Raw genomic sequence first — 17183 nt, forward strand, 5'->3', positions numbered from 1 at the left:
ATGGTGACCACAAATTTGGGCAGTCTGCCTGAATGGATTGCACAATGGAGCTGTGTATAATGGAAGTTCTGGATTTTCTTGTACCTCTAAAATCCCAGACTGCCCCCCAAGGTGTAAACTCTGAGCAGAAAGGGTTTTTTACCCTGGGCATTTGATCACTTATTGTGTGTGGGCTCTCCGGAGACCAGGGCGATTGTGGGACAGGCCACAGGCTCCCACCCACCTCGTTCATACCAGTCATTCAGTCAACTTCAAGACCTCTCGCTACCTAGCAACCTCTCTGCAGACCTCTTTGGCTACCATTTCATGAAAGCAACTTCAAGCCAGTTCCCCTTCAGCAGTCAAAAGAGACCACTGGATGTTCCAGTTTTGAATATGGGAAAGCAAGAAAGGATTGCCATAGCAGGGCTGCTTTGTGTTCCCCTGGGACTGTACTTTTCACAGTATTACTCAGACAAAAAGAGAAAGAAAGAATAGCAGCCAATTACCCCTGCTACTTATGCTTTTGTAAAAAAAAAGAAAAGGAAATGGTTTGGAGGATATTTTCTTTTTTCTTATTTTCTTTCGTCCTGAGTGAGAAAAAAGTTCATTTTTTTGGTTGAAATTGGGAACTATATTTAAGAAAGAGAAAAGAAATACTCTCTATACAGCTGTGCATTTAAAAGTGCTTATAACATACAGATCTGTTGATCACAATGATGCACCAGGTCCCCCACCCCCTGACCAGACCAAGCCAAGTGAGGCATCAGGCGCACTTGCTGACACACTCCAGCAGCTCCATCCGGATGGCGATCCGGATATGCCAGCCCAATGGGATAAGCCGGATGAAGCGTGAAATGATGGGGGGCCGCAGGAGGTTTTGGACTGTGGAGCTTCGGTCTGAGTTTCCATAGAAGACCTAAAATGAGGGGGAAAAATCCAGCCATCAACACATCCAGTGGGAAAAGGAGAGACAACTGTTGTCTGGACCTAGCTCCAACTTTTAACTTTGGAAAAATCTTAGAAAGTAGTGTAAGGATAGATATTTTACAAGTGCAGTGCTAAAAAATCTCACCTTGAGTGCAGCTGCATGCCGAAGGCATCTGTGGCTATGTGGGCCATTTGGAATTGCACCATCTAAAATGGTAGCCTGCCTAGCCACATGTATTGGGTTTTTTTTTCCATAATTTTATTGAGAAATAAATAGCAATGAGACAGTTTCAAATCAAATTGGTAGGATGTTTCCAATAATTAACACATTGCATACTGCCTTCCTAGTGGTTATTTGTTGTACAAGATGCAGACATGATATCCTATTTACAAACACTATTAGAACAAATCCCTCTATTCCTTGAATTAAGAGAATGTAGCTATATATCTGTCCTAACCATTTTGAATAATCAGATACAAAATGGTCATTCATCTATAACCCCTTTTTTATTTAGTTCCATCATTTAAATATTATAGGTGTGTGAACTCAGAAAAATATTCCAAATAGTCCAGTAGTCCATAATAGTATTGGGTCTTCTGCTTGACTGGCAATGTCAGAAGTTGTTGACCTGAGTCCCCTAGAGCTCCACATGTATTGTTTAAATTTATATGAGTTAAAAATTGTAGCAGGGCACAGTGCTTCACACTTGTAATCCGGCACTGTAGAAGGTTGAGGCAGGAGGGTCACAAGTTCGAACCCAGTCTGGGCAACTTAGCAATCTACTGCACTTGTCCAAAAGCAATTAAAAAAAAAAACAAACAGCCTAGGGACAGGCCCTCATTTCAACCCCAAGTACACCAAGAAGAGAAAAAAGTGCTCTACTCCTGAGCTGTACTCCCAGAGCACATCACCCACATTGCAGGTGGTTAGTAGCTACATGGGCCAGTAGTGCCATATTGGACAGCACAGATAGGAACATTTCCATTTTCATAGAAATCCTAATGGATGATGCTAATAGAAGGTGCCTCGATTTTTCTCACCAATTTTATGCTTTTATCTTCTACATTTTGACAAGAAGGTTTGAAAAAGCCCATATCACACAAGAAGAATGTTCCTATGGCCCACAAGGAGCCAAAATGGGCTCAAGTAAAAACTTAGGCCTGACTCTGAAGTTATGATGCAAAGCTTAAATTCTGTACCTACTTTGATACAAGTGACAAATATTCTTTTTTTTTTAAAGACAATTTTATTTTTATTTTTTCTTTTGGTGGAACCGAGGATTGAACTCAGATGCGCTTATTCTACAGAGCCATCTCCCCAGGCCCGATAAATATTCTATAGTAAATATTTTTTAGAACAGACCAAGGGCTGGGAGTGTGGCTCAGTAGCAGAGTTCTTGCTTTGCATGCACAAGGCTCTGGGTTTGATCCCTAGCACCACCACCACCAAAAAAAGTACCCAGAATAGAAAATTCTAGAAAGAGGAGGGCAGTACCAGAGTAGAGGGAAAAATGGTTTTCTTAGAGTTTTGTTTGTTCAGGAAATAAAAAGTTGTGGGGGATGTTTGACAGTATTTTTGAAGAAATCATCCTTTGTACTCTTTCCAGAGTCACCATATTCTTCTGCACAACATGAAAATGTTACATTTCCTTCTGTGATGGTCTTGTGAAAGAAATCTATTATATTTGACCTTATCACAGCACAAAGTAAGTCAGGTCTTATCTGCCATGATCTTGCCTTTCTTCTCTGGAGCAATGCCCCACACTGCCCTAAGCTGTTTGTCCTTGGGCCTGTTCAAGTAGGAGCCACGTGCAAAGGGGACAATGAAGCAAGCTCCACCAGATTGTGTAAGTGATAGAATGGAGTAGACTATTTCTCGCAATGAAATGTCAAGGCCTTCAGAAGCATAGGACTTGAGAAAACATCCTGACATCTTTTGGAGAGCCAACTAATAAAGAACAAAAGTGAAACTGAATGTGCAAGAATCAAGATGGTTTTTTCCATTGTGTTCAAAATCCTTGAAGCCTCAGCCCCTGAGCAAACCCAATTCTCTGGGCAAGTTGTCATCAAAAACTACAAAGCTTTGGTTTAGCCACACATATCTACTTAACCTGATTAAAGGTAAAATTAGCCTGGAGAATTCCTCTTAGGCAAAAGAATGGCTAACATTTCCAAGCAGCCAGTAAATTTTAAATTTATTTTTATTCCTTACATATATAAGAGAGAGAGAGACAAAGCCAGAGTCAAGTGTTCATGATGCAAACAACTTTGGTTCCAGTTCTCAAAGATTAATAGGATACAGAGTTGCCCAAATGTTTAAGTGTCTCTGTTTGCACTGGTCGGATTCTTTTAATAATCATTTGTGTAAAATAGTAGCTACCTTGCTAGGTTGTCGCTAGTTTTCTTTATCCACATCAGTAACAGATCAAGCCAGACCCATGAAACAAAGGCTGTTCAGTGACCAAGTAAGTTTAGAACAGTCCAAGCAACCGGTCTTAAATCTTCAAGCAGCTACCGTATCCAGTGTATGAGAATGCAGACAAATGTTTCCTTTGCCCAAAAGAACAGCACCCCCTCACAAACTTCTGGACACCGAGGCTCCAACCAGGAAAGAAAGTGAGCAGCCAGATGTGAGGGGGAGAAGAAGCACAGATGACCCACAATGCTGTGGGCACAGTGCTATGATAGGGCAACTACAAGAGCATGGACACAAGTGGGTGTGAGGCTCACTTACCCGGTTGTTTCCAGTCTGATCCTTGTAGTAAATCCAGTTGAGGCGTTCATCAGTCCTGTACTGCACGCTGTACTTGGTCATCCACTCATCAATGTCACAGCGCCCCTGAGTGAGGATCCCTGAAATCACCTTGATCTCCTTCAGATCTATCTGTAACCATTGGCTGCTGTCCTGGAACTTGGAGAGCCAAGCACACCTGCCAGAAACACACCGAGTCACCAGGAGCCCTTCCCTGTGTCTGCAAAAACCCTGCAGGTACTGACTTCAGAGGGGCTTCCAGCGCCAGAAGATACCATTCCAGCTCAGCCTTTGCACCTGCTGTAGCCCATGCATCTTGCCCTCGCTTGCCTGGCCATCTGCAAGCCTCAGGTTAAATATCTTTCCCTTAGAAAGCTTTCTGTGGTACTTCCAAAGCATGAGGTCTTTCTTCCTTCATCTCCCCCACAACACTCATCACAGTACTGAGCAATCCTTTGCATGTTTCCCCCTTGAAACTGCCTCCTGAAGGCAGAGCCCTCATCCATCTTCCCCACTGCTGTACCCACAGTCCTTGGCACCTGAAACACTCTCAATGTTGTTGAGTAAATAAGTGTACTCTATGCCATTCATTTATTAGAGAGCTTTTTTTGAAAGCACTTAAAGAAGGGAAAGAAGGAAGGAAAGAAAGAAGGAAGGAAGGAAACCCCTGGGCTGCCTGGCCCACTTACCCAAAACCTTGGCTGTTGAGTCGGGCCTTGTTTGCAGTCCATGAGGAGTACCAGCCCATGTACTGCTCTGGGTTGGAGCAGGTGATCTGGTCTGGTGTGACTTCCCCTGACTCGAAACCCAGGGGCTTGTGATATGGGCATTCTGGGAAAGGAAAATAATGTACTACATTCAAATATCTATAGCTTTAATTGCACGTGGTGACACTCACAGGCAGTCCTGGCACTCTGGGAGGCTGAGGCACTAGGCTTGCAAGTTCAAACCCAACCTGGGCAACTCAGCAAGACTCTGCCTCAAAAAAAAAAAATACACCCACACCCACACCCACTCCTACCCCATATCTCAGTACTCAAACAGGAGATGATTAAAATAACAATGAGCCAGGGGTGGTGGCACACACCTGTAAAGGTAACAGTTTAGAGGCCCAGAGGTAGAAAGATTACCACAAGTTTGAGGCTAGCCAGGGCTACACAGGGCGACCCTGTCTCACCCCTCCCCCATCCCCTCCCCCTCGCTCCTGCCGTCACAAAAGAAAGAAGTAACAAAGTCATTGGCACTTTGGAGATGGAGAATGTTTTCTTTTCAGCATGGTTAGAGCTGGATTGAACTATTCGCTGCTCATAGGAAAAGAGTGAAGGATGCAGGAAAGGGATTACGTCAGAGACTCAAAATTCTAAAAGCTAAGGGAAGTAGTTCTATGGCAACCTGAGGGGGAGTAGATTTGAGAAATGCTTCATCTCCTCCACCAGCTTAGAGACCTGAACACCGAGAGGTGTGCAGCAAAATGACATATTTACATGCCAGGCATCTTTAGTTTCCTCATTAATGCAGGTTTAGCCATGCTGCAAGATGCCATCAGGGCCTCTAATTGTTCTTGGGCACTAGATGATGCCAATTATGGGAACAAAACAATGGTGAGCGGCAAGAAGGGCAATTATATATTGAGACTGACTTCCCACTTGTAAATTGCACAACTGTTGAATAAGGAACAGCTGACAAAGACAGCCATTCCAAACAAGAAACTAAAGGTGATTCTTGTACACTAATGGTCTGCTCTTTCCTTTTCCTTATATGCTCTTGCTATAAAAAAAAGTGCCAGAGGTAGGCATAGAGGACATGCCTCGAATTCCAGGGCTCAGAGGCTGAGGCAGGAGGATTGCAAGTTCAAGCCCAGCCTAAGCAATTAAGTGAGACCCTGTCTCAAAATTTTAAAGGTGGGGGGAGCTCAATGCAAAGGCCCTGAGTTAAATCCCCAGTATCACAAAATACAAGTAATAAGTAAATAAAATGAGTGCAGATTGGGGGAGATGGCACCTGCCTGTAGTCCCTACTACTCAGAAGGTTGAAGCAGGAGAACCACAGGTTTGAGGCTAGCTTGAGCAATTAGAAAGATTGTCTTGAAATTGTTAAAAAGAGTTGGAGATATAGCACTATGGTAGGGTACTTGCTTAGCATTCATGAAGCCCTGGGTCCAGTCCCCAGTACTGTGAAAAACAAATCAGTGTCAGGATACCTCATCAGAGAATGCCACTTGCCAACCAAGCATACACACCCACACACACCCCCACACACACGTCTTTCTTCTTTTTGTGCTGGAGTTTGAAACTGGGGCCTTCACACAGCTATACATCTATCCCTTTTTTTATTATTTTTTGAGACAGAATCTTGCTAAGTCAGTGGCCCAGGCTGGATTTAAACTTGGAACCCTCCAGCCTCAGCCTCCCAGAGTATTGTAATTACAGGCATTTACCACCAATCTCAGCCTCTCTTTCTTTTTGAATAAAAAGCCTTAATTCTATTGGGAACAGCAATGTTTCCAACTAAACAGGCCATCTTTCCCAGTCTTCCTTACACTTAGAATTCACCGCATGACACAATTTCTGATGAAAGAGATGAAAGGAGGATACCTTCTAGGGATTCTCTCTGGGTTTCTTCACCTCTTCTTGTGTTGCTAGACCTGATAGCTCATACTGTGCTATCACAGCTATCTTGCACCATGGGGTTAAGGCCAGAAGAACTGCAGGGCCCTCAGCCCTAATACTCTTTAACAGCTCCCTAGGCTATAGTCTTTTTACCATGTGTGTCAACAAAAATTTCAGTAAGCCACTATGTGGGGGCATTTCTTACTTGTAACCAAGTCCAGTCTTTCTGAATTTCTGTGGAACACAAGAAGTACAAATACATCTGCCTAGTTTTCTCTCCATATATAAATTTGAGTTCAAGCTGAAGAAGTGTATTTATTGGGGCATCAACACCTGGAGTGCTAAAGTCTTTCTAGAGCACAATTTGTCAGAAGTCAGGAAAAGTGAATGGGACGGATGGGGTGTGGTGGTGTATGCCTAGTATAATCTCAGCACTTTGGAGGCTGAGGCAGAAGGATTGCTTTGAGTTCATAGCCAGCCTGCGATACATAGTAAGTTGAAGGCCAACCTGTATTACATAGCAAGACCTTGTGTTAAAACAACAACAACAAATAAAACCCTTGACAGTTCTAAGGCTCCTGGATGCCGGCAGCAAAGCCCTGTCCTGCCCCCAGGTGCTGAACGTGGGAAGATAGCTTCAGTGTCTGGTGGGGAAGACTCAGTTTCTCTTCTGCTCTACTCAAGGAACAGGCTAGACTCATACCAGTATGTGCAGCTCAGTGGGCTGGTCAGGGAGGGGACAGCATGTATAGTTTATCGAGTAACCAGGGCTTTGGGAGTCTATTAAAATAATGTCAGTTTGTGGGAGAAGAGCATGCTTTTATGGGCCACTCAACCGTGCCCATGTGGCACAATCATGGGGGAGGGGCTTGTTAAGAATACAGTTTCCAGGATTCCCCTGGAGCACAGCATTTTTTAATAAGCACACTTTCAAAGAGCACTTCAAAAACTCTGCCCTGCCAGGGAGGCATTTTGTGGGCTGGCAGATTTCAGAAAGCTGAGTACCAGGGGGTCGGGGTCTTCTCCCAGCCCCCACCTCAGAGGGACAAAGCCTTGGTGTCAGAAAGCAGGCTTTCAGCTGGGCCCTTGGTTGTCACTTAACCTCAATGTTTTGGGGTTAGTTTTTTTGTTTTGTTTTTAAAATTCTATCTGGGCTTGTGGCATGGCACAGTGGTAGATCACTTGCCTTGCACATGCAAGGCTCTGGTTTGGACCCTCAGCACCTCACAAAAAGCAAAATTCTAGCTGTGGATGTCTCTAAGGCTTCCCCACCTCCAGCATTTGATGAATAATCTCTCTCTGCTCCTCCCTGCTTCTTTTGTCCCAATGTCATAAGCTATGAGGGAGGAAGCAAAAAAAAAATATTTTGCTACCTTTCCCAATCACCTTATTGGTGGCATTTTGTCCTTTCTATGTCTTTCCCTCACAAGTTTTTTCTATGATTTTCCCAATTAGCCCATCTGATGTTTAGGAGGGAGCAACAGACCCACAGAGGGACCTGGCCAGTGACAGTGGCCTTGGAGGCCTGGAAGAGCTTCCCCTGTGGCTCAGATTCAGTTGTTCACTTTGTGATCTAGGACCTGTTTGTCCACGCATGGGTCCATCATCTGTGGCCTTGGCTGGTTTCCTGGAGCCCATGCCACTTTCTAGGCCACAAGCCTCATCCCTTTGCTCCTCTGCACACTTCCAGATGAATATTTCCACCAGAGTGACCCAGAGAAGCTTGGTGACCCAGATTTCCAAAGCTGAACACTCCATCGTCCAGCCCATCATCCATCGTCCAGTGCTCTGGGTCTCAGGCATGGACACCTCCACTGCAGGGATTCCAGATCAATGGGTTTTGGCAGGACTGCACCCCTGAATTGCCTGGGGAAGTGTGAAATGCTGTTGTCTACCCCCACCCTGTGTAATTGGGATGGGGCCTCAGACATCAGGACAAAGCTGTAGGTAACGGTGACAGACAGTGAGGTGAAGCAGGCTGCTTAGAGCCAAATGAGTCCAGAGCTTATCCCCCTCCCATTCCATTTCTCATTGGGGAGGTTACATGACAGCTGTACCGCCTTTGGAAGTTGCTGTAAGAGTAAGCAAAGTAGTGTTTGGAGATTGTAGGCTGTGTAGAGTGCAAAGGCTAGCCAATAAGCAGCTGGTAATATGGGTATAATGGGGTGGCTTTGTGAGGCTATATTGACACCTTAAGTGTGTGAGTCTTTCTAGTGAAGACATCAGGGAGGAAATCAGTACTGTCTACTCTTTTCTGTCTCTCTCCCTGTCCCCCCTGACTTTGTTGACAGCATTTCTCAGATTTTTGCAACTGGATGACCTAAGCCTGAATGGGAGCTAGCCAGTTGTCCCAGAAGAGGAAGAAGGAGGGGGTCGTGGGGGCCTGAGTTCTTAGGGATGTTGGCGCCAGGCAGTCTGGGAGCCCTGCACTCTGGGTACTTTCAGAAATCCAAGGAGGTGTCCCCCTGCCAGTGGGGTAGTGGGCCAGGATCCTGCCACCCACCCTGAGCCCAGGCCTACCTCCAGGAAGCTCTTGCTAATTTGTAGGCTTTTGTATAGTCCAGAGGAGAGGAAGAACCTTTAAAAACCCCTCACAGGCAATAGGAAAACTGGATTTGAACTTGGAAAAATAGAAAATGTGACATTTCTGTGTGCCATAAAATAAACTGCCACAGTCTAGTTAACTGATTGTAGTATTTCTGGATCTGTTTTTTCTTCCTTCTGCAGCCTTACCTCTTCTTTCCTGTCTGCCCTGGGCTTCCCTTAAAGCTGTTTTCTGTCCCTCCTTTTCCCTTTTACTTAGTCACTTCTTCCTTCACAGATGTTTCCCCACTTCTCTAGCCCATTCTGAGCCGGGTAGGAGCTCCAGGAGATGCCTCTCAGCTCCCCTACTCCTGTCACATGTCACTCCTTGCCATGGTTTGTCAACTCCTGCTGTCTGTCTTGGTCACCATTTCTGTCCTTTGAGCTGGGTAAAACACCTGCCCACTGGGTAGTCAACAGGTACTCATTGGATGGATGCTTGAAGGGATAAAAAGACATCATCAACCCATCTCGGGTGACCACTGGGGACCCATTGAGGAAATGGCAGAGTAGGAAGCGGAACACCAAGGAAGAAGTAAAACTTGACTACAGCTCTGGGAACTCTCACTGGCCTAATAAAACAACTATAAATTGAATATAAACTAGGAAGCAGCATATAAATTATGTTGCCAAAGGTGTTATGTTAAGGAGACCCTTGTTGGGTCACAGAAAGCTTGACCTTCCCAGATTTTCCACCTTGTGGAAAATATGGAAACATTTGCTGTAGCTATTAAACTGTTTGGCTCTTAGGGAAAACCCCCATCATTTGTGACCCAAGTGACTTTTGATAATCAGGGTGTCAAAGGGCATTTGTAATGTGCTGCTAATCTAGGCTGTGCATACTTACTAGGTTTTACTCAGCCCCTACTTTTAGGGCCTGTAGGCACGCTGCTCAGACAGGTTTATTAACAATGTACGATGTGGCTTGCTGAGATAGATAGACTTAGCACTTCCCAGCATAGGTGAGGCGCTGGCACCACTGCAACAGGAAAGAAGCACAAAAAGGCGAGGTGTGGTGGCCCAGGCCTATAATCCCAACACTTGGGAGGCTGAGGCAGGAGGCGTGCCACAAGTTTGGGGCCAGCCTAGGTTTTGTAGTGAGTTCAAGGCCAGTCTGAACTACATAGTGATACTTTGATAAACAAAAATAAGCAAAAAGAGTTTAAGAACATTCTTTTTTTTTTTTTTTTTTTCGTGGTACCGGGGATTGAACTCGACGTTGTGCTTGCCAGGGAAGTGCTTATTCTACTGAGCTATCTCCCAGCCCCAAGTTTGAGAACATTCTTGACAGGAGATTCCAGACTGTTGTGAATGTTACTGTGCATATATTCTAGACTGGAATGTGTATGATCAACATACTAGAATAAGAAATATATAATATAATAAATCTAATGCTATAAGATAAAATAGATGGAATAATATTCATAGATCAGATTATACACTTGAATATGGTAGAATATAAAATCTAGAGTAAAAGTAAAATGTTAGAGAACCCCTGGATAGCTTATGTTTGTTTTTCCTTTCTTTATTTGGTAGTGCTGCAGACTGAGCCCTGGGCCTTACATGTACAAGGCAAGTACCACGCCATCGAGCTCTGGGGGGTCCCCAGGCGCTAGCGAGCAGCGTTCATCTGTAGGCTACTGTGCTGGTGCTGAGTGATGCCCTGTCCTTCTGTGCTTTTTAGGGTCTGCTGTCATACTGCAGAACAAGGAGGCAGCAGTCAATCCCAGGATGCGCAGAAGCCAGAGGTGTTCTCACAATGCCAGTAACAATCAGAGGCATTGAGGCCCTGACTGGCCAGTGACTTCTGGAAGCTGTGGCCAGCATTGGCTGCTCTCAATCATCTAATTCATGGAAGAACCAATTAAAAAATGGACCATTTAAGACCAAGGTGGCGGGTTTTTTTTTTCTCCCTGAAAATATCTGTTGTGAAAGAAAAAAAGCAATGGAAAGAGAACAATTAAGCTAAAATATTTTCTAATTTTAGAACTTGGAGTTCATGTAGCCGGGAAGGGGTACAGCTCGGGAGAGCAGAGTCATCGCCATACTGCCCTAGCCCATGGCCTTTCTCAGCTGCAGTTAATTGAGTCCATGAAGCCAATCTACATAAGTCGCCTCTTTTCAATTTCTTCTTAGAATAGCCTTGGAGTGGAATTTTAGTAGATCCCATGTTTCTAGGGAAAAAGACACTTTCTTTCCACTAAGCAATGAAGCTCTCCGAGATGGAGATGAGGCCTTCATTTCAGTCTTAGTAGTGCCTGGCACAGAATACTGTAGGCATGCGATGAAAGAGGGTTGGGTTGATTTCTAAATGGATTTTGAGGAGAGGGAGGTCTTCGATATTGATTGTACAGATCACACCAACACTTACTGGCTTACTGAACTCATGTCATGGAGCTCAATGGGATGTCCCCAGGAAGAAGCCCCCCTAAACTCAAGGGTCTTCCTGGTATTTCAAAACACAGGACCTCACTTTCTACCCTTGTAGTAAATAGCAAACAAAGTAAGTCACAGAAGCTAAATTGTGCCCTAGCCCTCTGATTGTCCAATTTGCTATTTTAATGCAAATTTAAAGAAGCTATAAGGAGAGGCTAACTCACAAACACCAAAGCTGTCTCTTGCCAAGTGACTACGAGGCAATTCTGTAAAGTAAATGAGGTTGCAGGGCCTCTTTTTAAACCAGTTTCATGCAAAATAGGCCCTGAGCCCTGGAAGGGATTAAGCATTGTGAATACTTTATGGGTCTGTACTAGCCCCTGAAATGAGCTCACTTCTTCCTCAGAGTAAGTGCCTAGGAGGCAGCAGGAGAAAGAAACTACCATTTATGAAAGGTTACACGTTGCCAGGTCCAACGCAAGAAGTTGTGATGCCTCATAGTCTACTTATTTCTCAGAACAACACTTGGAATGGGGATCAGCAAAGCATGACCCTTGGGCCAAATCAAGCTCAGCCTCTGTTCATAAAGTTTTATTGGAACACAGCTATGCTTCTGCATTTACACATGGTGTGTGTCACTTGCAAACTAAAACAGCAGAATTAAATAGTTGGGACAGAGACTGTTTAGTCCCCAAAGCCACAAATATTTACTGTTGTGGTCCTTTACAGGCAAAATATATAGGCCCCTGTCTCAGAAGAAGGCCTGTATATTAGGCTAGGTAGATTATGTTAGCTGCAGAATGAATTGTCTCAGGAATGTCTAAGGCTTCACACAATAAAGGACTCTTGTTCTAGTAACTTCTCTGTTGTGGGTGGGCAGCAAATTATTCTCTATCTAATCATCCAGGGACCACACTAAAGGAGAAGCCACTGCCTCTACAGGCAGCTCCACAGCAGGGAGAGGGAGAGGCTGAGAGATGAGCGCCAGCCCCTGGATGGCACTGCCCCTGTGCCACCACCCGGCTGCAAGTGGCTGAAAATGCAGGGAAACACAGGGTTGTGTGGTGGGCAGTGAGTACCCTGGCATAGTACTATCCTCTGCATCGGACAAGAAAAGGAGCACGTGGCAGGCCTGTGGGTCACAGGGGACACAGCCAGGATTACAGCTCTGGTCTTTCTGGCCCCAAAGCCCATGCTATCAACCCCCCACCCCACTGCCCATGGTTCATTTCTTTTCAGTCAGTTTCATTAATCAGTTTCTCTAAAAGTTGACTCCAATCTGACCTTTTCAGTCAGGCCTCATAGTGGCCAGTGTGAGACTTAAAGGCCGAGGACCAACTGGAGAGAGCCCAGAATGGAGCATTTAAGGATTAATTCAGCCAGGTAAAATGAGCAATAAGGTGCTGCCGACAGTGTGCTGGTCTGGTGCCCAAGGAGGGACACTCACCTGGTATGCAGTTTGAAGAGGTGGTGCTTGCAGACCACAGGGCATTGGCTCCTCCTTGGCAATCACACTTGCATGCTTTGTGGTACCAGGGGTCCTCGCCCTCGTCCTGCCGGCAGCCAGAGGGGCAGAAAGCCAGAAAAGTCACTGCTAAAAGCAGGCATGGGCAGGTCAGCAGCCCTAGGAAACTTGTTTCAAAGATCACACTCATTCTTTACACTTCATTTGTGGGCGCTGTGTTCCAGTGGCAGACTTGATAGTTGAGCCTGAATACACACAGTTGTCCTGTGTTATTTGAAATAAGCAAATATCTGCCACCACTGGCCACCACTGGTCATCTCACAGATACACCCATGTAGAAGGCAGTTGACTCTCACCCATGTTGACCCTGTCTTGGGGAACCTCAGTGCAAGACTGGACTCTTCACATACCCTGGAGTTCCCTACCAGGGAGCCCAGTTTTTAAAATGTATTGGATTCAAAACTGTCATCTCATTTAAGACCTGGTTTACTTTTAGTCTCACATTAAAATAGCAATTTTGCTAGGGATGAGGCTTAGTGGTAGATCACTTACCTACTATGTTCAAGGCCCTGGGATCAATCACCAGCATCATAAAACAGGCAAATAAATCATTAGCCTTGGAGCATGCCCAGAAAAATCCAGTTAGGGGAGTCTGAGTCAGGAGGATCACAAGTTCAAACTCAACCTGGGCAACTTAGTGAGGCAGCAGTCTCAAATATAAAACAAAGGGGGGCGGCTGGGCAAATAGCTTGGTCTGAAGGTTTTAGGTTCAATCCTCCACACTGGAAAAACAAGTCCAAAGCTGGGGGTGTAGCTCATTGGTACAACTCATGCTTCTCGAGGGCAAGACCTTGGGTTCTATTCCCAGCACCACAGGGAAGTAAGAAAATGATAGTCTTATACGTTAGTTTGGGCTAAGAAAAATATTCAAAAGCAGTCTGTAAATTCCAGACTTCTTACTCCAACATACCTCCGTAGATGATAATCCCAACGTGGCTGAGGAAAAGAACGAGAGGAAAAATGAAATTAAGAAAAGAAATTTGACAGAATCATTCATCATATAGAAAAGTGAACTGAAAATTATCCCAGGAAAATTAACAAAGTGCCTACGGAAAGAAGTTAAGCTAAGCACATCTCTGCCAGGAAAACATCCCCAGAGGCTGAGGAATTAGGGACAGTAAAAGAAACACAAAGAATGGGTTGTTGTCATTATTGTTCAATATAGAATTTTGTTTGTTTGTTGTGGTACTGGGGATTGAACCCAGGGCCTTTGTATTGAGCTACACCCCCAGCCCTTCTTATTTTTATTTTTTATTTTGAGATAGTCTCAGTAAGTCGCTCAGGCTGGGCTCTAACTTGAAATTCTCCTGCCTCAGTGTCCCAGAGTGCCAGGATTACAGTTGTGTGCCACTACTCCCAGCTTTAATATGAAATATTAGAAAATACACTAACATAGTAAAGCTGCAGGGGAGAGCACCTATGTTTATCACCAAAGGCAACACTTACCATTTTAGTATAAATCTTCCTAATTATCTTACCTTTACTTTTTGCTTTTCCTCCTCCTCCTCCCCTCCCTCCCTTCTTCCTTCCTTCTTCTTCTTTTTTTCCTTCAAGCTGGGGTGGCACCCAGAACCTCACTCTTGCTAAGCATCTGCAATCATTTTCTATGTGCAATTTTAATCTATCTGAGAAGCTACTATAACCAATGTAACATTCTGTTTTCGTTCCCATTTAACATTAACAGTGTGAGCTTTTTCCTTATTAACTGTTCCTCCTCTGCTTACTCCTCCTCCTCCTCTTCCTCCTTCTCCTCCTCCTCCACCCCCTCCTTCTCCTTTCCTCTCCTGTCTACCTAATTGCTACTCAGGAGTTGATTCGCAGTTCCTCCCCTGTGTCACCTTGAGATTACTTTTTAAGTAGTCCATGTTTGAAGTACACAATGAGCACGTTCATCACGGGCGATAGGTACATGTACATAACACATCTCAATTCTTCTATATTGTTTGTTTCCCTTCCCTATCCCTCCCTCCAACCCTTCTTCTCCTCCCCATTTACAAAAGCTCAGTTCCAGTTTTTATTGTTATATGTTTTTAAAATTTATTTATTTATTTGGTATAGGGTCTTGCTATGCAGCTCAGACTTGTAGTGGTCCTCCGGTCTCAGCCTCCCCAGTGCTGGGATTATAGGTGTGGTATGAGCCGCCACGACTGGCTTTCAATCCTATTTATTTTTGTGCAGGGTCTCACTATACAGCTCGGACTTATAGTGATCCTTCTGTTTTCAGCCTCCCTAGTGCTGGGATTACAGGTGTGCACTGCCATGCCCAAACTCCATTGTTGGCTCAGTGCACCCAGGGGAGGGGCCAGTGTGACATGCAGTGCCCGGGATTGAACCCTGGCCCCTGTGCTTACTTAAGCAAGCTCTTAGTCCACTGAACTATCTCGCCAGCCCTTCAGTTCCATTTTCTAATTCCTTTTTTTTTCTCTAAATCTTTTTTACTTCCTTCTCTCCCCTCCCCATCTCCCATTTCCCTTCCGATTTGAACAAGTTCTTCTGACTTCCTAATATCTGCCCTCCATTTTCCTCCTTATTTATACTTAGGATTTCTCATATAAAAGAATCCATGCTATATTTAAGCTTGTGTTTCTGATTTATTGCATTTGACATTAGAGTCTCGGGGTGCATCCATTTCCCTAAAAATGACTCAAGTGCATCCTTTATGGCACAGTAGTACTCAACTGTGTGTAAATATCACATTTCCTCATCCAGTCATCTGTTGATGGACATACAGGCCACTTGCAAGCTTTGGCTATTATGAATTATGCTGCTTTAAACATGAGTATATGTGTATCACTGTGGTATGACAACATTGATCTTTCTGGGGAGATACCTGAAAGGAGAATAGTTATGTCAAATGAGCTCTCTAGTTTTAGTTGTTTGAGGACTCTCCATAGTGTTTTCCACAGTGGTTGCACCAGTTTACATTCCAACTAACAATGGAGAAGTTTTCCTTTTTTTTCCTACATGCTCAGCAGCATTTGTTATTATTTGATTCTTTCTAAAGTGAGATGCAATCTCAGTGCTGTTTTAATCTTCATTTCTCAAATGGCCACCTTTACATTATCTAGGATTAGAATTTTGTATAAGAATTCTTCTATAGGTTTGTCTGTAATGTATAAGACATATCAAACCACAGCCAAAAGTAGGGATGCCCTACATAATCTGGTAAATTGAAAGTGTACAAAATTTAGCATTAAACTAACTTGTCAATGTTACACAGGAGTACAAATGGAGCAAGTGAATTGACAATTTAATAGGAAAATAGTTTTCATATATTAGCATAAAGTGATTAAAGTTGCACTGTTCAATTCAGTAACCACTAATTCCAGCTACTGGGATTTGAATGAAAATTGCAATAATGAAATTTAAAAATTAAATCCTCAGCTACAATCAGCTGTCTGTCTGTCTGTCTGTCTCTCTCTCTCTCTCTCTCTCTCTCTCTCTCCTTTTTTCATTCTTTCTTGTGATATTAGGGATTGAACCCAGGCCCTTTGCACTGAGCTACATGCTCAGCCCTTTTGTAATTTTTATTCTGATACAGGATCTTGCTAAGTTATCCAGCCTGGTTTCAAAATTGTGTTCTTTTCCCTTCACTTCCCATAGTTCTGGCCTGTAAACCCTGTAGTAGCACACCTAGCTGAGTCAGTCACATTTCAGATGCTTACTAGCCACACAGCTATGGGCTACTGGGCAGCACAGATACTGAATATTTTCTTGATCTCCAAAAGTTCCATTAGATAATACTGATTTAAAGCACTTAGGTCGGCCAAATAGCTCAGTAGATTAAAGCGCCTGCAAGCAGGTGCAGGGACGGGGGTTCTATCTCCGGGTCTGCTGGGCCTGCCCCACTTCCGGAGTGCACTGAGATGGTGAGAGACTGGGCCTGGTGGTACACACTCATAATCCTAACTCTTGGGAGGCTGTGAACAGGCAGATCACTATGAGTACAATCTGGTAGTGAGACCCTGAACACCCTGTAGACCCTTCCCTAAAATACAAAAAAAAAAAATGAAGCACTGAACATGTTCAGGAAACACTACCCCCAAATGTGTCCTCTTGACAGACTGAGTATTTACACTAAAGGAAATTGAAAAACCACAGGAGCAGGTAGGTCTCCTTAACTCCTGCCCCCTCTCTCCTGAAGCAGAACCTGAAATTCCTCTTGTTCCTTTCTCCCCTGAAGTGGGCCACAGAAACTAGAATTCCCTTCCTTCCTTCTTCCTGAAGAAGTTCATAAACCTATGCTCACTCTCTGATCTTTTCCCCTCTTATGGTTTGTGTCTAGTTGTACCCCAAATCCTCATGCAGTTATGGGGCAGACTTACACTTTGTCATTAATTTATGATCCAGTGCTGGGACTATGGGTGTGAGTGCTGCTGGGATTATGGGTGTGCGTGCTACACCCAGCCTGGCAAATAGCCTGAATGCA

The 17183-nt window shown here is 44.3% G+C and overlaps 1 protein-coding gene across 1 annotated transcript in view; it reads right to left on the reverse strand.

Moving 5' to 3' along the window:
- Positions 1-713: 713 nt before the first annotated feature.
- Rs1 (retinoschisin 1) overlaps positions 714-17183 on the reverse strand; it is a 29657-nt gene continuing 13187 nt past the window's right edge. Inside the window, exons 2-6 of the mRNA XM_004635093.1 lie at positions 13665-13690; positions 12677-12782; positions 4351-4492; positions 3644-3839; positions 714-898 (exon numbers count right to left, since the gene is read on the reverse strand). Of these exons, the coding sequence (XP_004635150.1) occupies positions 746-898; positions 3644-3839; positions 4351-4492; positions 12677-12782; positions 13665-13690 (623 nt within the window). The 3' untranslated portion in view covers positions 714-745. The remainder of the gene's footprint in view (positions 899-3643; positions 3840-4350; positions 4493-12676; positions 12783-13664; positions 13691-17183) is intronic.

The sequence above is a fragment of the Octodon degus genome, unplaced genomic scaffold (genome assembly GCF_000260255.1).
Source record: "Octodon degus isolate 3935 unplaced genomic scaffold, OctDeg1.0 scaffold00069, whole genome shotgun sequence".
Classification (NCBI taxonomy): domain Eukaryota; kingdom Metazoa; phylum Chordata; class Mammalia; order Rodentia; family Octodontidae; genus Octodon; species Octodon degus.